At 45.1% G+C, this 18,482-nt stretch overlaps 1 protein-coding gene across 2 annotated transcripts in view; it reads left to right on the top strand.

The window, feature by feature from the left end:
- Positions 1-3,010: 3,010 nt before the first annotated feature.
- The window catches only part of lrch4 (leucine-rich repeats and calponin homology (CH) domain containing 4), an 85,069-nt gene continuing 69,597 nt past the window's right edge, over positions 3,011-18,482 (top strand). The window contains exon 1 of one of the 2 annotated variants that reach the window (XM_052459283.1): positions 3,011-3,555. In XM_052459283.1, coding sequence (XP_052315243.1) covers positions 3,384-3,555 — 172 coding nt within the window. In that variant the 5' untranslated portion in view covers positions 3,011-3,383. The remainder of the gene's footprint in view (positions 3,556-18,482) is intronic. The other variant, XM_052459284.1, reaches the window with a different exon arrangement.

Here is an 18,482-nt window from a genome sequence, read left to right as displayed (position 1 = left end):
GCTGCCACCACCATGCTTCACCGTAGGGATGGAGCCATGTTTCCTCAAAACGTGACGCTTGGCATTCAGGACAAATAGTTAAATATTGGTTTCATCAGACCAGAGAATCTTATTTCTCATGGTCTGAGAGGCTTTAGGTGCCTTTTGGTAAACTCCAAGCAGTCTGTCATATACCTTTACTGAGGAGTGGCTTCCATCTGGCCACTCTACCATAAAGGCCTGATTGGTGGAGTGCTGCAGAGATGGTTGTTCTTCTGGAAGTTTCTCCCATCTCCACAGAGGAACTCTGGAGCTCTGTCAGAGTGACCATCGGGTTCTTAGTCACCTCCCTGACCAAGGCCCTTCTCCCCCGATTGCCCAGTTTGGCCGGGCGGCCAGCTCTAGGAAGAGTCTTGTTGGTTCCAAACTTCTTCCATTTAAGAATGATGGAGGCCGCTGTGTTCTTGGAGACCTTCAATGCTGCAGACATTTCTTTACATCCTTCCTCAGATCTGGGTCTCGACACAATCCTGTCTCTGAGCGCTACGCACAATTCCTTCGAATTCATGGCTTCATTTTTACTCTGACCTGCACTATCAACTGTGGGACCTTATAGAGACAGGTGTGTGCCTTTCCAAATCATGTCCAATCAATTGAATTGAACACAGGTGGACTCCAATCAAGTTGTAGAAACATCTCAAGGATGATCAATGGAAACAGGATGCACCTGAGCTCAATTTAGAGTCTCATAGCAAAGGGTCTGAATACTTCTGTAAATAAGCTATTTCTGTTTTTATTTTTAATTCATGTGCAAAAAAAATTCAAAAAACCTGTTTTCATTATGGGGTACTGTGTCTAGGTATGTGATGAGGTATGTGTTTTATTAAAATCCATTTCAGAATAAGGGTGTAACGTAAGAAAATATGGAAAAAGTCTGAATTCTTTCAGAATATATAATGTATAATAATAATGTATAATAATAATGTTTAATGCCCTGTATAATTTAGCAATGTGAATGCCTCTAGGGTTTATGACCTCTCAGCGGCCAGCATCTGGTCCAGGTACAAAATGTCCTTTCAACCCTTTTCTACCAACAAATCATGTCACTAGTTAATTTCAGCTGCCATTTTGAAAACGAACTGCATTATGGTGACTCAGGCTTTACGACTTTACGACTGTAATTTGATCCCTTTGACTAAAAATCATCTCATTTCAATAACCATGGAAACCATGTGTTTGGTGTATTTGTTACCATCCCTCTAACATCATCTGACCTGATAGCCAGTCAATCACGAAAGCCAGTGCATCTAACATAGCAGGGATGAGAGGACAAATGGAGGGAGGGGAGGAAGTGTGGGAGGGAGGAAGAGAGGGGTGAGGGACAATGTTAAAGGACTCTGAGACCGAGGGGGGTAGGAGGGGGTCATCTGGTCAAGGGGGAAGAATGGAAGAAGAGGAAAAAGCGAAAGGGGTAAAAACCAAAACCCTACAGGAGGTGCTGTCGATATTACACCCAAAACCCTACAGGAGGTGCTGTCGATATTACACCCAAAACCCTACAGGAGGTGCTGTCGATATTACACCCAAAACCCTACAGGAGGTGCTGTCGATATTACACCCAAAACCCTACAGGAGGTGCTGTCGATATTACACCCAAAACCCTACAGGAGGTGCTGTCGATATTACACCCAAAACCCTACAGGAGGTGCTGTCGATATTACAACCAAAACCCTACAGGAGGTGTTGTCGATATTACAGCCAAAACCCTACAGGAGGTGCTGTCGACAATAGAGCCAAAACCCTACAGGAAGTGATGTCGATATTACAGCCAAAACCCTACAGGAGGTTTAGTCAACAATACAGCCAAAACCCCACAGGAGGTTATGCCGATATTACAGCCAAAACCCTACAGGAGGTGTTGTCGACAATACAGCCAAAACCCTACAGGAGGTTATGCCGATATTACAGCCAGAACCCTACAGGAGGTGCTGTCGACAATACAGCCAAAACCCTACAGGAGGTTATGCCGATATTACAGCCAAACCCCTACAGGAGGTGTTGTCGACAATACAGCCAAAACCCTACAGGAGGTTATGCCGATATTACAGCCAAAACCCTACAAGAGGTGCTGTCGACAATACAGCCAAAACCCTACAGGAGGTGCTGTCGACAATAAAGCTCCATCAGCCTTACATTAGCACTTACAGAGGAGTCCTGACACACACACACACACACACACACACACACACACACACACACACACACACACACACACACACTGTTAGGCTAAACAAATCTGCTCACACACATATTCATGAGTCTACTAATGACGTGACGGCGACACGCTAATCTAACATGGTTTTACTGAGCATGGCTGTGACTCTGGAAATAAAGGGACAGTAATCTGTGTAACACATGTAGAGCTCCGGAACTCAGGGGACAGTAATTTTTGTTACACATGTAGAACAAAGAGAGTTTCCACTAGCTTCTATAGCCACAAAGTCAGATTCCACAGCCACAAAGTCAAAATTGGAGAAAAAAAAAATATATGCTTTTTGCTAATACTTTAAGGTGAGGGTTAGGTTTAAAAATCACATTTTAATAAGATAAATTGTAGAAAAGGGCAGGATTTATGACTTTGTAGCTAGTGATTACCAACAAAGAGGCTAGATAATGTTGCTACATGAAACCAGATGGGGTGCAAATTGGAATTGTGCTCGGGGAATTTCCCCGGGGCCACACATATCTCACTCATGAGAAAGAATAACCTATATTCAATATGGGAAATATGACATTTGCATGCAGGGAATTCATTTTACATGTTTAACCAACTACCCAAACATGAAATGGATGGATATGAATGGTATACCTGGCTGCTCCCGTCAGAATAATTATTGCTCCACTCTTCAATTATCTGCCCAGAACCATCCTACTGTATCTTGATTGGTGTATATTGCCATCAATATAATCTCAGCTCTTTTTTTGAAATCCCTTCACGTGCACGCCCTTTTCTTCAGACCCCGCCTTGGGTCCATTCATCTCGGTTGAGATATGGGTGTTGCCCCTGTCAATCAAACTCCTTCTGGTCGGAGTCTCTCTTCACTGCTCCTCCGCTTCCTGGCCTCGCTGCACCCCATTCTGACAGCTACTAGTACCGCTTTCTCGAAGACAACTGGTGCGTAGAGAATCCTCGTTGTGGAAGATTAAGAACTAACCTTTTTTTTTTTTGTTGTTGGCGGATTTATTCATTGTCCTACTTCGAAAGTTGTTTATCGGACGAGAGACGGATGGTTTTGGAAGTCGTTCTGAGGGATACGAAAGTGTAAAGGAAGGTTTTCTTTTTTCTTTTTTTCTTTTTGTTAGACTCTATAACGCAGTAACATAAAGAGACATATCTACTGTTCATGGCTGCTGGGGAAGGTGCCCAGCTGCCGGCAACAATAGCGGCCAGCCGGTGCGTGGAGAAGTCGCTCGAGGAAGCTACCGGGAGCGGTGCTCTGAACTTGTCGAACCGTAAATTGAAAGAGTTTCCCCGAACCGCCCGGAACTATGACTTGTCCGATATTACGACAGCCGGTGAGTTGTGTTTTTGTCTCTGTTTTGGTGTAGATAAATGTTTTTATTTGTATTTTTTAAATTTAGTTGACAATTCATAGGATGTGGAGCTAACCGTGGACAGTCTTTTGTTAGTGTTGTTGTCACCTGCTTGTGTTGTAAGTATCTCGAACTAACAAGACAACGTTAGCACCACATCCGTGAAGAAAATACACAAATAAAACTAGTTAATTAAAAGTGTAACGTTACGAGAGGTTCCTTGACACCATCTTCAGATGTTGGACTGCCAATTCAGCCACAACTTCTTCAACGAACATTTTTTTTTGTTTGTTTATTCTTTCAATTACGGAGATGTACTTTAAAATGTGTTTTATTCGAGTTTACATTCTTGTTATTCTGGGTCATTGGTTGTCAAGTTTAAGCAAATTTCCCCTTTCGCTTCCTGTATGATGAAACGAGTTGCTTGCTGGTTATAATGGTTGTGTATGAGCTTGACGAAATGTCAGTATTGTATCTCCTGCTTGAGGTTCACTTCTTTCATTTAGTCAATTCACAACACTATCCCAATGGATTGAAAGGTCATTTGAAAGATGACAATAACATTGTAAAAGTTTAATAGTGCCTAAAATGCCCGTAAGGTTGATTTTTGACAGTGCGATCGAAAGGAGAACTAACTCGTTTCTCGCGTTGTTGAAAGAAGATTACCCAATCCAGGTTGAAGCCTGAAATCAATCTTATCTACCCAGTGTTTTGAAACAACGCTCCCCTCTGCTGCTTTCTGCACTCTCTGGTAATTATAACCATCTGCTCAAAGGACCTAGACCTTATACAGTGAGGAGAGACATTGGACACACACACATACATACATAAACACACACACACACACACACACACACACACACACACACACACACACACACACACACCCAGCTGCCATCTGTAATCCAACCAGGGTAATGGATACTGTAGGGATGAATGTATCCAAGGCTTCAGATAACAACATTATCTTGATGTGCGCTTGTTTATACACAGCGTAGCTCCATATTATAAACTAAGAACTAAAGGCAAGCCGATTTTAATATATATATATATATTTTTAAATATAAACATTGACCTATGTTATTAATGGTGTCCAATTTTTAGCTCTTCATTGTAACCACCTCCTAATGAAAGCCGGTTATGCATTTTAATAATGCAGTTTTCCGTGAGATGCACGTTTGCGGTAAAGTCTTTTCCCAACTCCTTAATACGTCTGTCCTGTTTCTGGCATCCAATTCAGTGACTTCATTTTTCGGGGGGTTGCTATGATTACAGTGTCGTTCCCCTTAAAAAAAAAAAAAAATTGGTCATAATTAACACGTTTACTCCAGACACTGACGATGTGGCTCATACCTGGTCGTTTAGATAATGGTACTCTTTCGGTTTGAATAAGGTGCTTGCTTTGGCACACCACGCCCCTCTCCTCTAATCTGTCTGGATGCGCTGTGACACAGCATCCCTGTGTGCTGATGTACAGTGAAAGCTGGAGGCTGCAACTTTTCATGTCAGACTGTGTTTTTGCTACAGTGTTCATGAGAGATTTAGGCCGGCTCGCTATAGTTGTCAGTGGTGAAATAGACAGGTGTGTGTGGTGTGTGTGTGTGTGCTGGTTAGTGGGACAGGTTGGGTTTTGACAGTCAGGTATGGTCTTACCCCGACTGTGGAGAAAATGTCTTAACTGTAAAATCAAGTGCCTATTTTACATCACCAGACTTAACACAACGAGGAAGTCCTCGAGAAACAGAAAGGCTGTAATCTTCATCGTGCTTATCGTGGATCTCCGACAACCCTGTGACGATGACGAAGTCGGAGAGACGTTTAGATCTGTAATGGACAACTGTAACAGAGAGTCAGAACAGAGGCCTCCTTCGTGGTCCTATTCCAAACTACTCTTCAGAATTACAATGCATCTGAAAGTAGCCTGATTTAATAAGGGATTACTAAAGTTCCCGAGCTAGTGCTATGGATTGAAGAGTGCAGAATTGGGGACAAGGTCCCAAACAGGCCCTAGGGTGTTTATGATAACAGTGATGGTCTCCCTCTCTGTTATCTCCCCCCCTCCCTCCTGGAGCAACTTCCCTTCAGGAAGTTCAGGGGTTCAGTCCCCGCCCCCTCCTCCTCCTTACACAAGTGCACATGCTCTTTGGCTCCTGTAGGAAGGATGGTAATTCCAGAAAGCCAGCGAGCAGAGCAGGCCCATCCAGGAGAACAAACCCCAGCTGTGTGTACCTCTCTCTGGGTGCAACCCTCTCCCTGCACCCCTCCCGAATAAGACTCCAAAATAATACTGATCTAGACACCGATTTCAGTAGCCGGTGTTGTACAGTGGCATTTTAATCATTTTCAACGGCGGGGCTTTGGGGCCGCCCAAGCTGACATTGTCTAGCAATAACCCAAACATAATTAAACCTTGGCCTATGAAAAACTGAACCGAGCTTGCAGGGGACCGTGAGCCCCACAGCCTCCTAAATCTGAACAGACATTGAAAACTGCTCACAGCCTAACCCAAATTCTGAACACTGCTTGCAAGGGGACAGTGAGAGGATAGGTTTTTATGTGACCTGAGCCACCGTTCAAATCAAATGTTATTTTGTCACATGCTTCATGAACAGTAGGTATAGACTAACAGTGAAATGCTTCATGAACAGTAGGTATAGACTAACAGTGAAATGCTTCATGAACAGTAGGTATAGACTAACAGTGAAATGCTTCATGAACACTAGGTATAGACTAACAGTGAAATGCTTCATGAACACTAGGTATAGACTAACAGTGAAATGCTTCATGAACACTAGGTATAGACTAACAGTGAAATGCTTCATGAACACTAGGTATAGACTAACAGTGAAATGCTTTATGAACACTAGGTATAGACTAACAGTGAAATGCTTTATGAACACTAGGTATAGACTAACAGTGAAATGCTTTATGAACACTAGGTATAGACTAACAGTGAAATGCTTCATGAACACTAGGTATAGACTAACAGTGAAATGCTTACTTCCCAAAATAAGGACACTTGAAAAATAACATGAGGAATAATAACAATATTCCTCATGAGCGATAACTTGGCAATATACACAGGGTACCAGTACTGAGTCGATGTGCAGGGGTACGAGGTTTTTGGTGTAGATATGTACATGAGGGTAGCATTAATATAATATATGCCATTTAGCAGACGCTTTTATCCAAAGCGACTTACAGTCATGTGTGCATACATTCTACGTATGGGTGGTCCCGGGAATCGAACCCACTACGCTGGCGTTACAAGCGCCATGCTCTACCAACTGTGCTACAGAAGGACCAAGCCGTATTCATTAAAGTGACTAGGCAACAGGATAGATGACAGACAGTAACAGCAGTATTTGATGAATCAAAGGAGTTAAGTTCTGGTAGCGATTGGGGTTTAACTATTTTAGCGGTCCAGTAGCAACAGTAGTAGGCTAATGTTGTTTCAGGGAGCTTGTGACGAGTTGAAAAATAGTTGTTCCTGGGACCTCTGTTACACTATCGTAGGAGCTCTTTTGGGGGAGGGAGGGAGGGAGGGGTGGGAGGGAGAGAGAACCCTTGCAGCTGAGAGATGCATTAATTAAAGGAAGGGGGATGGGAGGAAGGGATGGGCGGAGAGGGGGAGGGAGTCCCTTTGATGGAGTAGGCTGCTCGCATTGTCGTGGTGTGTTCCTTTACAGGGGTTTTACTTGAGCGGGAACCCTTTCTCTCGCTCTCTTGAGCCTCCAACCCCCCCTCTCTTTGTCTGAGTCATGGTTTTAACCTGGTTCTCCCAGAGGTTTTCCTCTGTATCCCTCGTGCTCTCTCTGTTAGTCTCTCGCCCCGTGCTGTCTCTTTCAATCCCTTGGGCTCTCACGTTCGATCTATCTCGTTCCTCTCCTTCCCCCATTCCATCTCTATGGGATCAATAAAGAGCACTGTGTCTGTCCTGTAATGTGTTGTCTCTGTCCCATATTTATTTTTTTATTTTTTTGCTCCTATCCAGAGCGACTCAGTCAGTTCATTCCACTAGGTAGATAAGCAACCACATTTAGTGGCCTTTCACAGTAAAAGTCTTTTATGTAACAGTAACTGAGACTGTTTTTGAATATTCTTCCAATGTTCCTTTCTCGGTGTCTCTGCAGTTACTAGACTTGTAGACGGGTTATGACATCTCACACACAGAAGAGATGGCATGAGTTTTAATGGCGCGCATATGCTCAAGATCAGTCAAGTCTAGTGTGTGTGTGTTCAGGTTTAGCCGCTCGGTTGGGTGGAGCCTGTCGTCATGGGAACCGTGCCCGCACTGAGGAGGTGTACTGGCAAGAGGAACGTTCCAGAACATTTAAAGAAAGAAAGAAAGAAAGAAAGAAAGAAAGAAAAAAAAACTGAATCCTCTTTGTCCCTTCCCTGCTCACAAACACCTGTTTTTTAAAAGGTGAGCTTGCGTTCAGGGGCCGGTGTTTTGACCCGGTAAACGGGCCTTTTGGAGGTTGCTATTGAAGAGATTGTTGACTCTTACAAATATATGTGCTCAGGTTGTCAGCTCGTGACTAATGGTGATTCACCACAACACTGAAAACAACTAAGCAAGGCCAATAGGAACGTGTGTGTGTGTGTGTGTGTGTGTGTGTGTGTGTGTGTGTGTGTGTGTGTGTGTGTGTGTGTGTGTGTGTGTGTGTGTGTGTGTGTGTGTGTGTGTGTGTGTGTGTGTGTGTGTGTGCACAGTATTAACCTCATTCTCTCCTGTAGTCCAAGGTGAGCTATGACTCACTAGTGTTGATTGAACTCAATAGATATTCATTGAGCCGTCCACACAAAAGATGAAAACCCCATTTGAAATCTGCCCAACGTCCACCCAGTTCCTTGTGTCTCGGTCACACGAATGACACTGCAGAGAGAGAACTGTGTCCACCTAGCCTTTCTGTCATTTTGTTGAAAGAAATTAAACTGTCACTTAGCCCAAGTGGCCTAACCTGTCTTTCACCTGCCTCCTAACTTGTTTCCTTGGGCTTGTTCATGAGCTTCGGAATGAAAGGGGATACATTCCAAATGGAACCCTATTCCCTATATAGTGGTACTACTATAGACCAGAGCCCTATTCCCTATATAGTGGTACTACTATAGACCAGAGCCCTATTCCCTATATAGTGGTACTACTATAGACCAGAGCCCTATTCCCTATATAGTGGTACTACTACAGACCAGAACCCTATTCCCTATATAGTGGTACTACTTTAGACCAGAGCCCTATTCCCTATATAGTACACTACTTTAGACCAGAACCCTATTCCCTATATAGTGGTACTACTTTAGACCAGAGCCCTATTCCCTATATAGTGGTACTACTATAGACCAGAGCCCTATTCCCTATATAGTGGTACTACTATAGACCAGAGCCCTATTCCCTATATAGTGGTACTACTATAGACCAGAGCCCTATTCCCTATATAGTGGTACTACTATAGACCAGAACCCTATTCCCTATATAGTGGTACTACTTTAGACCAGAGCCCTATTCCCTATATAGTGGTACTACTTTAGACCAGAGCCCTATTCCCTATATAGTGGTACTACTTTAGACCAGAGCCCTATTCCCTATATAGTACACTACTTTAGACCAGAGCCCTATTCCCTATATAGTGGTACTACTTTAGACCAGAGCCCTATTCCCTATATAGTGGTACTACTTTAGACCAGAGCCCTATTCCCTATATAGTGGTACTACTATAGACCAGAGCCCTATTCCCTATATAGTGGTACTACTATAGACCAGAGCCCTATTCCCTATATAGTGGTACTACTATAGACCAGAGCCCTATTCCCTATATAGTACACTACTTTAGACCAGAGCCCTATTCCCTATATAGTGGTACTACTATAGACCAGAGCCCTATTCCCTATATAGTGGTACTACTATAGACCAGAGCCCTATTCCCTACATAGTGGTACTACTTTAGACCAGAGCCCTATTCCTATATAGTGGTACTACTATAGACCAGAGCCCTATTCCCTATATAGTGGTACTACTATAGACCAGAGCCCTATTCCCTATATAGTGGTACTACTATAGACCAGAGCCCTATTCCTATATAGTGGTACTACTACAGACCAGAGCCCTATTCCCTATATAATGGTACTACTATAGACCAGAGCCCTATTCCCTATATAGTGGTACTACTATAGACCAGATCCCTATTCCCTATATAGTGGTACTACTATAGACCAGAGCCCTATTCCCTATATAGTGCACTACTATAGACCAGATCCCTATTCCCTATATAGTGGTACTACTATAGACCAGAACCCTATTCCCTATATAGTGGTACTACTTTAGACCAGAGCCCTATTCCCTATATAGTACACTACTTTAGACCAGAACCCTATTCCCTATATAGTGGTACTACTTTAGACCAGAGCCCTATTCCCTATATAGTACACTACTTTAGACCAGAACCCTATTCCCTATATAGTGGTACTACTTTAGACCAGAGCCCTATTCCCTATATAGTGGTACTACTTTAGACCAGAGCCCTATTCCCTATATAGTGGTACTACTTTAGACCAGAACCCTATTCCCTATATAGTGGTACTACTTTAGACCAGAGCCCTATTCCCTATATAGTGGTACTACTTTAGACCAGAGCCCTATTCCCTATATAGTACACTACTTTAGACCAGAGCCCTATTCCCTATATAGTGCACTACTATAGACCAGATCCCTATTCCCTATATAGTGGTACTACTTTAGACCAGAGCCCTATTCCCTATATAGTGGTACTACTATAGACCAGAGCCCTATTCCCTATATAGTGGCACTACTTTAGACCAGAGCCCTATTCCCTATATAGTGCACTACTATAGACCAGATCCCTATATAGTTGTACTACTTTAGACCAGAGCCCTATTCCCTATATAGTGGTACTACTTTAGACCAGAGCCCTATTCCCTATATAGTGGTACTACTTTAGACCAGAACCCTATTCCTATATAGTGGTACTACTTTAGACCAGAGCCCTATTCCCTATATAGTGGTACTACTTTAGACCAGAGCCCTATTCCCTATATAGTACACTACTTTAGACCAGAGCCCTATTCCCTATATAGTGCACTACTATAGACCAGATCCCTATTCCCTATATAGTGGTACTACTTTAGACCAGAGCCCTATTCCCTATATAGTACACTACTTTAGACCAGAGCCCTATTCCCTATATAGTGGTACTATTATAGACCAGAGCCCTATTCCCTATATAGTGGCACTACTTTAGACCAGAGCCCTATTCCCTATATAGTGCACTACTATAGACCAGATCCCTATATAGTGGTACTACTATAGACCAGAGCCCTATTCCCTATATAGTGGTACTACTTTAGACCAGAGCCCTATTCCCTATATAGTGGTACTACTATAGACCAGAGCCCTATTCCCTATATCGTGCACTACTTTAGACCAGAGCCCTATTCCCTATATCTATATATATATATATATACACAGTGCCTTGCGAAAGTATTCGGCCCCCTTGAACTTTGCGACCTTTTGCCACATTTCAGGCTTCAAACATAAAGATATAAAACTGTATTTTTTTGTGAAGAATCAACAAGTGGGACACAATCATGAAGTGGAACGACATTTATTGGATATTTCAAACTTTTTTAACAAATCAAAAACTGAAAAATTGGGCGTACAAAATTATCCGGCTACCTGCCGCCTCTACACTCTAACCACTAGGCTACCTGCCGCCCCTACACTCTAACCACTAGGCTACCTGCCGCCCCTACACTCTAACCTCTAGGCTACCTGCCGCCCCTACACTCTAACCACTAGGCTACCTGCCGCCCTACACTCTAACCACTAGGCTACCTGCCGCCCTCCACTCTAACCTCTAGGCTACCTGCCGCCCCTACACTCTAACCACTAGGCTACCTGCCGCCCCTACGCTCTAACCACTAGGCTACCTGCCGCCCCTACACTCTAACCACTAGGCTACCTGCCGACCCCTACACTCTAACCACTAGGCTACCTGCTCCCTCTACACTCTAACCACTAGGCTACCTGCCGCCCCTACACTCTAACCACTAGGCTACCTGCCGCCCCACACTCTAACCACTAGGCTACCTGCTCCTCTACACTCTAACCACTAGGCTACCTGCCGCCCCTACACTCTAACCACGAGGCTACCTGCCGCCCCTACACTCTAACTACTAGGCTACCTGCCGCCCCTACACTCTAACTACTAGGCTACCTGCCGCCCCTACACTCTAACCACTAGGCTCCCTGCAGAAGCTGTACCATTATTGTTACAGTAGCTTTAATGGGGTTGTTGTGCTAGACCTGATGACACTGATTTTGAACATGTGTGTTTGAACAGTTCAACTGTGTCTGTGCTGTAGAAGAGGGGAACTTCTGTGACCCGTTTCAGGAAGCTACATGTACAGTTGAAGTCGGCCATTTACATACACTTAGGTTGGAGTCATCACAACGCATTTTTCAACCACACCACAAATGTCTTGTTAACAAACTAGTTTTGCCAAGTCGGTTAGGACATCTACTTTTGTGCATGACACAAGTAATTTTTCCAACAATTGTTTACAGACAGATTATTTCCCTTATAATTCACTGTATCACAATTCCAGTGGGTCAGAAGTTTACATACACGAAGTTGACTGTGCCTTTAAACAGCTTGGAAAATTCCAGAAAATTATGTCATGGCTTCAGAAGCTTCTGATAGGCTAATTGTCATCATTTGAGTCAATTGGAGGTGTACCTGTGAATTCATTTCAAGGCCTTCCTTCAAACTCAGTGGCTCTTTGCTTGACATCATGGGAAAATCAAAAGAATTCAGCCAAGACCTCAGAGAAAAGAATTGTAGACCTCCACAAGTTTGGTTCATCCTTGGGAGCAATTTCCAAACGCCTGAAGGTACCACGTTCATCTGTACAAACAACAGTACTCAAGTATAAACACCATGGGACCAGGCAGCCGTCATACCGCTCAGGAAGGAGACGCGTTCTGTCTCCTAGAGATGAATGTACTTTGGTGCAAAAAGTTCAAATCAATCCCAGAACAACAGCAAAGGACATTGTGAAGATGCTGGAGGAAACGGTTACAAAAGTATTTATATCCACAGTAAAACGAGTCCTATATCGACATAACCTGAAAGGCCACTCGGCAAGGAAGAAGCCAATGCTCCAAACCCGCCATAAAAAAGCCAGTCTACGGTTTTCAACTGCACATGGAGACAAAGTTCGTACTTTTTGGAGAAATGTCCTCTGGTCTGATGAAACAAAAATGGAACTGTTTGGCCATAATGACCATCGTTATGATTGGAGGAAAAAGGGGGAGGCTTGCAAGCCAAAGAACACCATCCCAACCGTGAAGCATGGGGGTGGCAGCATCGTGTTGTGGGGGTGATTTGCTGCAGGAAGGACTGGTGCACTTCACAAAATAAATAGCATCATTAGGAAGGAACATTATGTGGATATATTGAAGCAACATCTCAAGACATCAGTCAGGAAGTTATAGCTTGGGTCTTCCAAATGGACAATGACCCCAAGATTATTTCTAGTTGTGGCAAAATGGCTTAAGGACAACAAAGTCAAGGTATTGGAGTGGCCATCACAAAGCCCTGACCTCAATCCTATAGAAAATTTGTGGGCAGAACTGAAAGAAGTGTGTGCAAGCAAGGAGGCCTACAAACCTGACTCAGTTACACCAGCTCAATCAGGAGGAATGGGCCAAAATTCACCCAACTTATTGTGGGAAGCTTGTCGAAGGCTACCCAAAACGTTTGACCCAAGTTCAATAATATAAAGTCAATGCTACCAAATACTAATTGAGTGTATGTAAACTTCTGACCCACTGGGAATGTGATGAAAGAAATAAAAGCTGAAAGAAATCGTTCTGTCAACTATTATTCTGACATTTCACATTCTTAAAATAAAGTGGTGATCCTAACTGACCTAAGATAGGGATTTTTTTACTAGGATTAAATGTCAGAAAATGTGAAACTGAGTTTAAATGTATTTGGCTGAAGGTGTTTGTAAACTTCCAACTTCAACTGTATGTCTCACTTCACGACTTCACAGGATTGGCCATTTGATGTTTCTTTTGGGGGGGTTTATCAAAATATTTTGAGGGGGCAAAAATGCCTTCTGAAACATGTGGTCTTTCATGTGCCTTACTTACAAACGTGTATGCCATTTGTAAATGCGAATAAAATGATTCAATAAATAACGAGCCTAGTTGGTTTAGCCTTGGAAAAATACAGGAACCTTCCCGCAAGCCATGATTGGCTGAAATAATGGATGGGCTGGACATGCCGAGAGATGAGTTCTGATTGATCCGCCATGTAGAATGCTTCTGTCTTTTTTTTTTTTCATGAGCTACTAAGTATGTGAGTGAACTGAACGCTTAATTAAGGTAATCGCACTATCGGAACACGTCGCTCAGTCGGAACACGTTTTGGTCGTGCCATGCTGACTCTCTCCGACTCTGAAAAGGAATCAGACTAGTTGGAATTTCCAGTTGGATGACTGTCCCCCCCATCTGAGTTTTTTTTTTTTTTTTTTTTGTAGTTCCCAGTTTGGAACGTGGCATTAGTTGTGATTTATGGTCGCTAGCTTGCTAAACAATGAACAATGTCTAAACAAAAAATAACTGCACTTTGCAAGAAACCATTTCACTGTGCCGTTTACAGCTTCTGTATCCTGTGCATGTGAAGAATAATCTTTGATTTTATTTGACAGAGAGTGTGTGTGTGTTTACCAAAAACGGTATTGTGAACAACATTACATTAAGTCAGATTAGGATAAAGGCCAAGGACGAGATAACGGGTATTTTACCTGGAGTTTTTCTTATTGTAGGCTACTACTTTCAACACTTTTAGTCTTCAAATCTTTGGTTGTTTACTACACTAACTCGCTCACTCTGTTTAGCACATGGCCTCACATGTGAATCCTTGAAGAGATGGGCGGGGCTAAAGGCTTAAGAGGGTGTGAACGATGCTGAATGGGTGGAGACAAAACGAGCTCTCCAGTAGGTGTACCAAAACAATTCAAGGGCCATTTTCTCAAAAGTGGCGTTACAAGTTTATCAACTTTCCAAGCTGAATTACTTTCCCGTTGTTCCTCAACTGCTGTGTATGATATGACATTTTCTAGCTCCGGGTCTACTTATTAACCAATGTAATAAACAACAATTTCATGTTTTGCTACTTGGAACCAAATCCATGTGGTGGGCCACACCGTCGGTTGGTTTCATCTGTTTCACTTTGAGAGTTGTATCTCTTAAGCAGTGCTCTGCCCCCCACTGTTGCATTTCCGTCACACTGCGGATGTGGGTGTGCATGCTCACTCAAACTTCTGCTTTCTCTCAGCTTTTCTACTGAATCCTCTGTATCTCTCTCTCCCTCTTTCTTGTCCTCCCTCTGTCTGTCTCGCTGTATCTACATTTTGTTGTCTCTCTCTCTCTCTCTCTCTCTCTCTCTCGCTCTCGCTCGCTCTCTCTCTCTCTCTCTCTCTCTCTCTCTCTCTCTCTCTCTCTCTCTCTCGCTCTCTCTCGCTCTCTCTCTGAGCCCTGTTGTCTCTCTCGCTCTCTCTCGCTCTCTCTGAGCCCTGTTGTCTCTCGCTCTCTCTGAGCCCTGTTGTCTCTCTCTCTCTCGTTGTCTCTCTCTCTCTCGCTCTCTCTCTCTCTCTCTCTCTCTCTGAGCCCTGTTGTCTCTCTCTCTCGCTCTCTCTCTCTCTCTCTCTCTGAGCCCTGTTGTCTCTCTCTCTCTCGCTCTCTCTCTCTGAGCCCTGTTCTCTCTCGCTCTCTCTCTCTCTGAGCCCTGTTGTCTCTCTCGCTCTCTCTCTCTCTGAGCCCTGTTGTCTCTCTCTCTCGCTCTCTCTCTGAGCCCTGTTGTCTCTCTCTCTCGCTCTCTCTCTGAGCCCTGTTGTCTCTCTCTCGCTCTCTCTCTGAGCCCTGTTGTCTCTCTCTCTCGCTCTCTCTGAGCCCTGTTGTCTCTCTCTCTCTCTCTCTCTCTGAGCCCTGTTGTCTCTCTCTCTCTCTCTCTCTCTCTCTCTGAGCCCTGTTGTCTCTCTCTCTCTCTCTCTCTGAGCCCTGTTGTCTCTCTCTCTCTCTCTCTCTCTCTCTGAGCCCTGTTGTCTCTCTCTCTCTCTCTCTCTCTCTCTCTCTCTCTGAGCCCTGTTGTCTCTCTCTCTCTCTCTCTCTCTCTGAGCCCTGTTGTCTCTCTCTCTCTCTCTCTCTCTGAGCCCTGTTGTGTCTCTCTCTCTGAGCCCTGAGCCCTGTTGTCTCTCTCTCTGAGCCCTGTTGTCTCTCTCTCTCTGAGCCCTGTTGTCTCTCTCTCTCTGAGCCCTGTTCTCTCTCTCTCTCTCTCTCTCACCCCTGTTGTCTCTCGCTCTCTCTCTCTCTCTCTCTCTCTCTCTCTCTCTCTCTCTCTCTCTCTCTCTCTCTCTCTCTCTCTCTCTCTCTGAGCCCTGTTGTCTCTCTCTCTGAGCCCTGTTGTCTCTCTCTCTGAGCCCTGTTGTCTCTCTCTCTGAGCCCTGTTGTCTCTCTCTCTCTCTCTCTCTCTCTCTCTCTCTCTCTCTCTCTCTCTCTGAGCCCTGTTCTCTCTCTCTCTCTCTCTCTCTCTCTCTCTCTCTGAGCCCTGTTGTCTCTCTCTCTCTCTCTCTCTCCCCTCTCTCTCTCTCTGAGCCCTGTTGTCTCTCTCTCTCTCTCTCTCTCCCTGTTCTCTCTCTGACCCCTGTTGTCTCTCGCTGACCCCTGTTGTCTCTCGCTGACCCCTGTTGTCTCTCGCTCTCGCTGAGCCCTGTTGTCTCTCGCTCTCGCTGAGCCCTGTTGTCTCTCGCTCTCGCTGAGCCCTGTTGTCTCTCGCTCCGCTGAGCCCTGTTGTCTCTCGCTCTCAGCCCTGTTGTCTCTCGCTCTCGCTGAGCCCTGTTGGCTCGCGGAGCCCTGTTGGCTCTCGCTGAGCCCTGTTGGCTCTCGCTGAGCCCTGTTGGCTCTCGCTGAGCCCTGTTGGCTCTCGCTCTCTCTCAGCCCTGTTGTCTCTCGCTCTCGCTGAGCCCTGTTGTCTCTCGCTGAGCCCTGTTGTCTCTCGCTCTCTCTCAACCCTGTTGTCTCTCTCTCTCTCAGCCCTGTTGTCTCTCTCTCTCTCAACCCTGTTGTCTCTCTCTCTCTCAGCCCTGTTGTCTCTCTCTCTCTGAGCCCTGTTGTCTCTCTCTCTCGCTGAGCCCTGTTGTCTCTCGCTCTCGCTGAGCCCTGTTGTCTCTCGCTCTCGCTGAGCCCTGTTGTCTCTCTCTCTCGCTGAGCCCTGTTGTCTCTCTCTCGCTGAGCCCTGTTGTCTCTCTCTCTCAGCCCTGTTGTCTCTCTCTCTCTCAGCCCTGTTGTCTCTCTCTCTCTCTCAGCCCTGTTGTCTCTCTCTCTCTCTCAGCCCTGTTGTCTCTCTCTCTCTCTCAGCCCTGTTGTCTCTCTCTCTCTCTGAGCCCTGTTGTCTCTCTCTCTCGCTGAGCCCTGTTGTCTCTCGCTCTCGCTGAGCCCTGTTGTCTCTCGCTCTCGCTGAGCCCTGTTCGCTCGCTCGCTCTCGCTGAGCCCTGTTCTCTCTCGCTCTCTATAAGGGTTAGTAAATCCTGTTAGTCGGCTCTCTCTCACAGCACAGCAGATGGTGAGGGGAATCCCTTTCGCTCCCCGGGGGAATTAAGGAAAGCTAGAGTTACTTGGGTTCAATGTCCTCCAGCCCCATAGATACAGAACTACCACGGGTGTATTCAGTCAGTGATGTGAAACCTTGGCAACGTCACAGATGGGAATGGAGTGAATAGAACAGACATGATTCCTTATTCTACCCGACAATCCATATCTGTTTTAATCTACACCATTTCTATCTGCACATTCTGCAACGGTCGTCCTGAACAGGCCTCTGAACTGTTGCACTTTTCAACGATCTCATCACTGTGTGTTTCGATGTATCTCTGTGGGGTTGCCAGGTTTGTAAGGCCCTCCCTCCCTCCCTCCCTCCCTCCGGTGTCATAGATACTGTTGCAGTGCCCTGGGCTCCGTTGAGTAATTCTTAGAATAAGAGGTTGTTGTCTGGCAACCGAACAAGTTCAACCCCAAACAGCTTTTTGACTTTTTTTCTTTTTCTTTCTGTAAGTAGTCATTGCATGTCTGTACAACCCTGTAGGTTTCTAGAGTGGTAGTCATCTAGGCTAGCTCGTCAGTTACTCACACTGACTGTCTCTAGGCGTTTCTAGGCCACTCTAACCTAGGATCCATCAAACGGCACCCTATTCGCTACCATATGTAAACGCAGTCCCTGTCTTCTGGACCTCTGGCCTGTCTTCTGGACCTCTGGCCTGTCTTCTGGACCTCTGGCCTGTCTTCTGGACCTCTGGCCTGTCTTCTGGACCTCTGGCCAGTCTTCTGGACCTCTGGCCTGTCTTCTGGATGGACCTCTGGCCAGTTGACCAGTGCATGTTGTACAGTAGGCTGTGTAACCTAGAGGCCAACATGACCTGTTCTAGTTCACTACAGCCCATTGCTGAACGAGTGCCCAGTCACCCTGTCATTGTCCCCGCTGTGCTGGTGTCTCCCATGTGTGATGCACAAAGCACATTCTGTCAACTCGGGTAAATAGCCGAGCTACTATTGCATTAGCCTGGGACAGTTTCTCTTGGGGATGGGCCTGTAGTAAGCCAACCTTTTGGGTAATGGCCCTATCTGAAAGCCCTGTGTTTGTCTGTCAGTGCACTGTTATAAGGTGTGTGTGTGTGTGTGTGTGTGTGTGTGTGTATAATAAATTAATGGACTTGCGTGGAGCGGTGTAGTCTCCTGTCCTGGTCTGATCGGTTCTGAATAATGAAAGCAGGCACTGGTGTGTGTGTGTGTGTGTGTGTGTGGCTCTGCCATCTTATGTAACTGAAAG

This window comes from Oncorhynchus keta, chromosome 13, assembly GCF_023373465.1.
Source record: "Oncorhynchus keta strain PuntledgeMale-10-30-2019 chromosome 13, Oket_V2, whole genome shotgun sequence".
NCBI classification, from domain to species: Eukaryota; Metazoa; Chordata; class Actinopteri; order Salmoniformes; family Salmonidae; genus Oncorhynchus; species Oncorhynchus keta.
The sequence above is the reverse complement of the archived record's forward strand: the minus strand, read 5'-3'. Positions and strand labels throughout refer to the sequence as shown.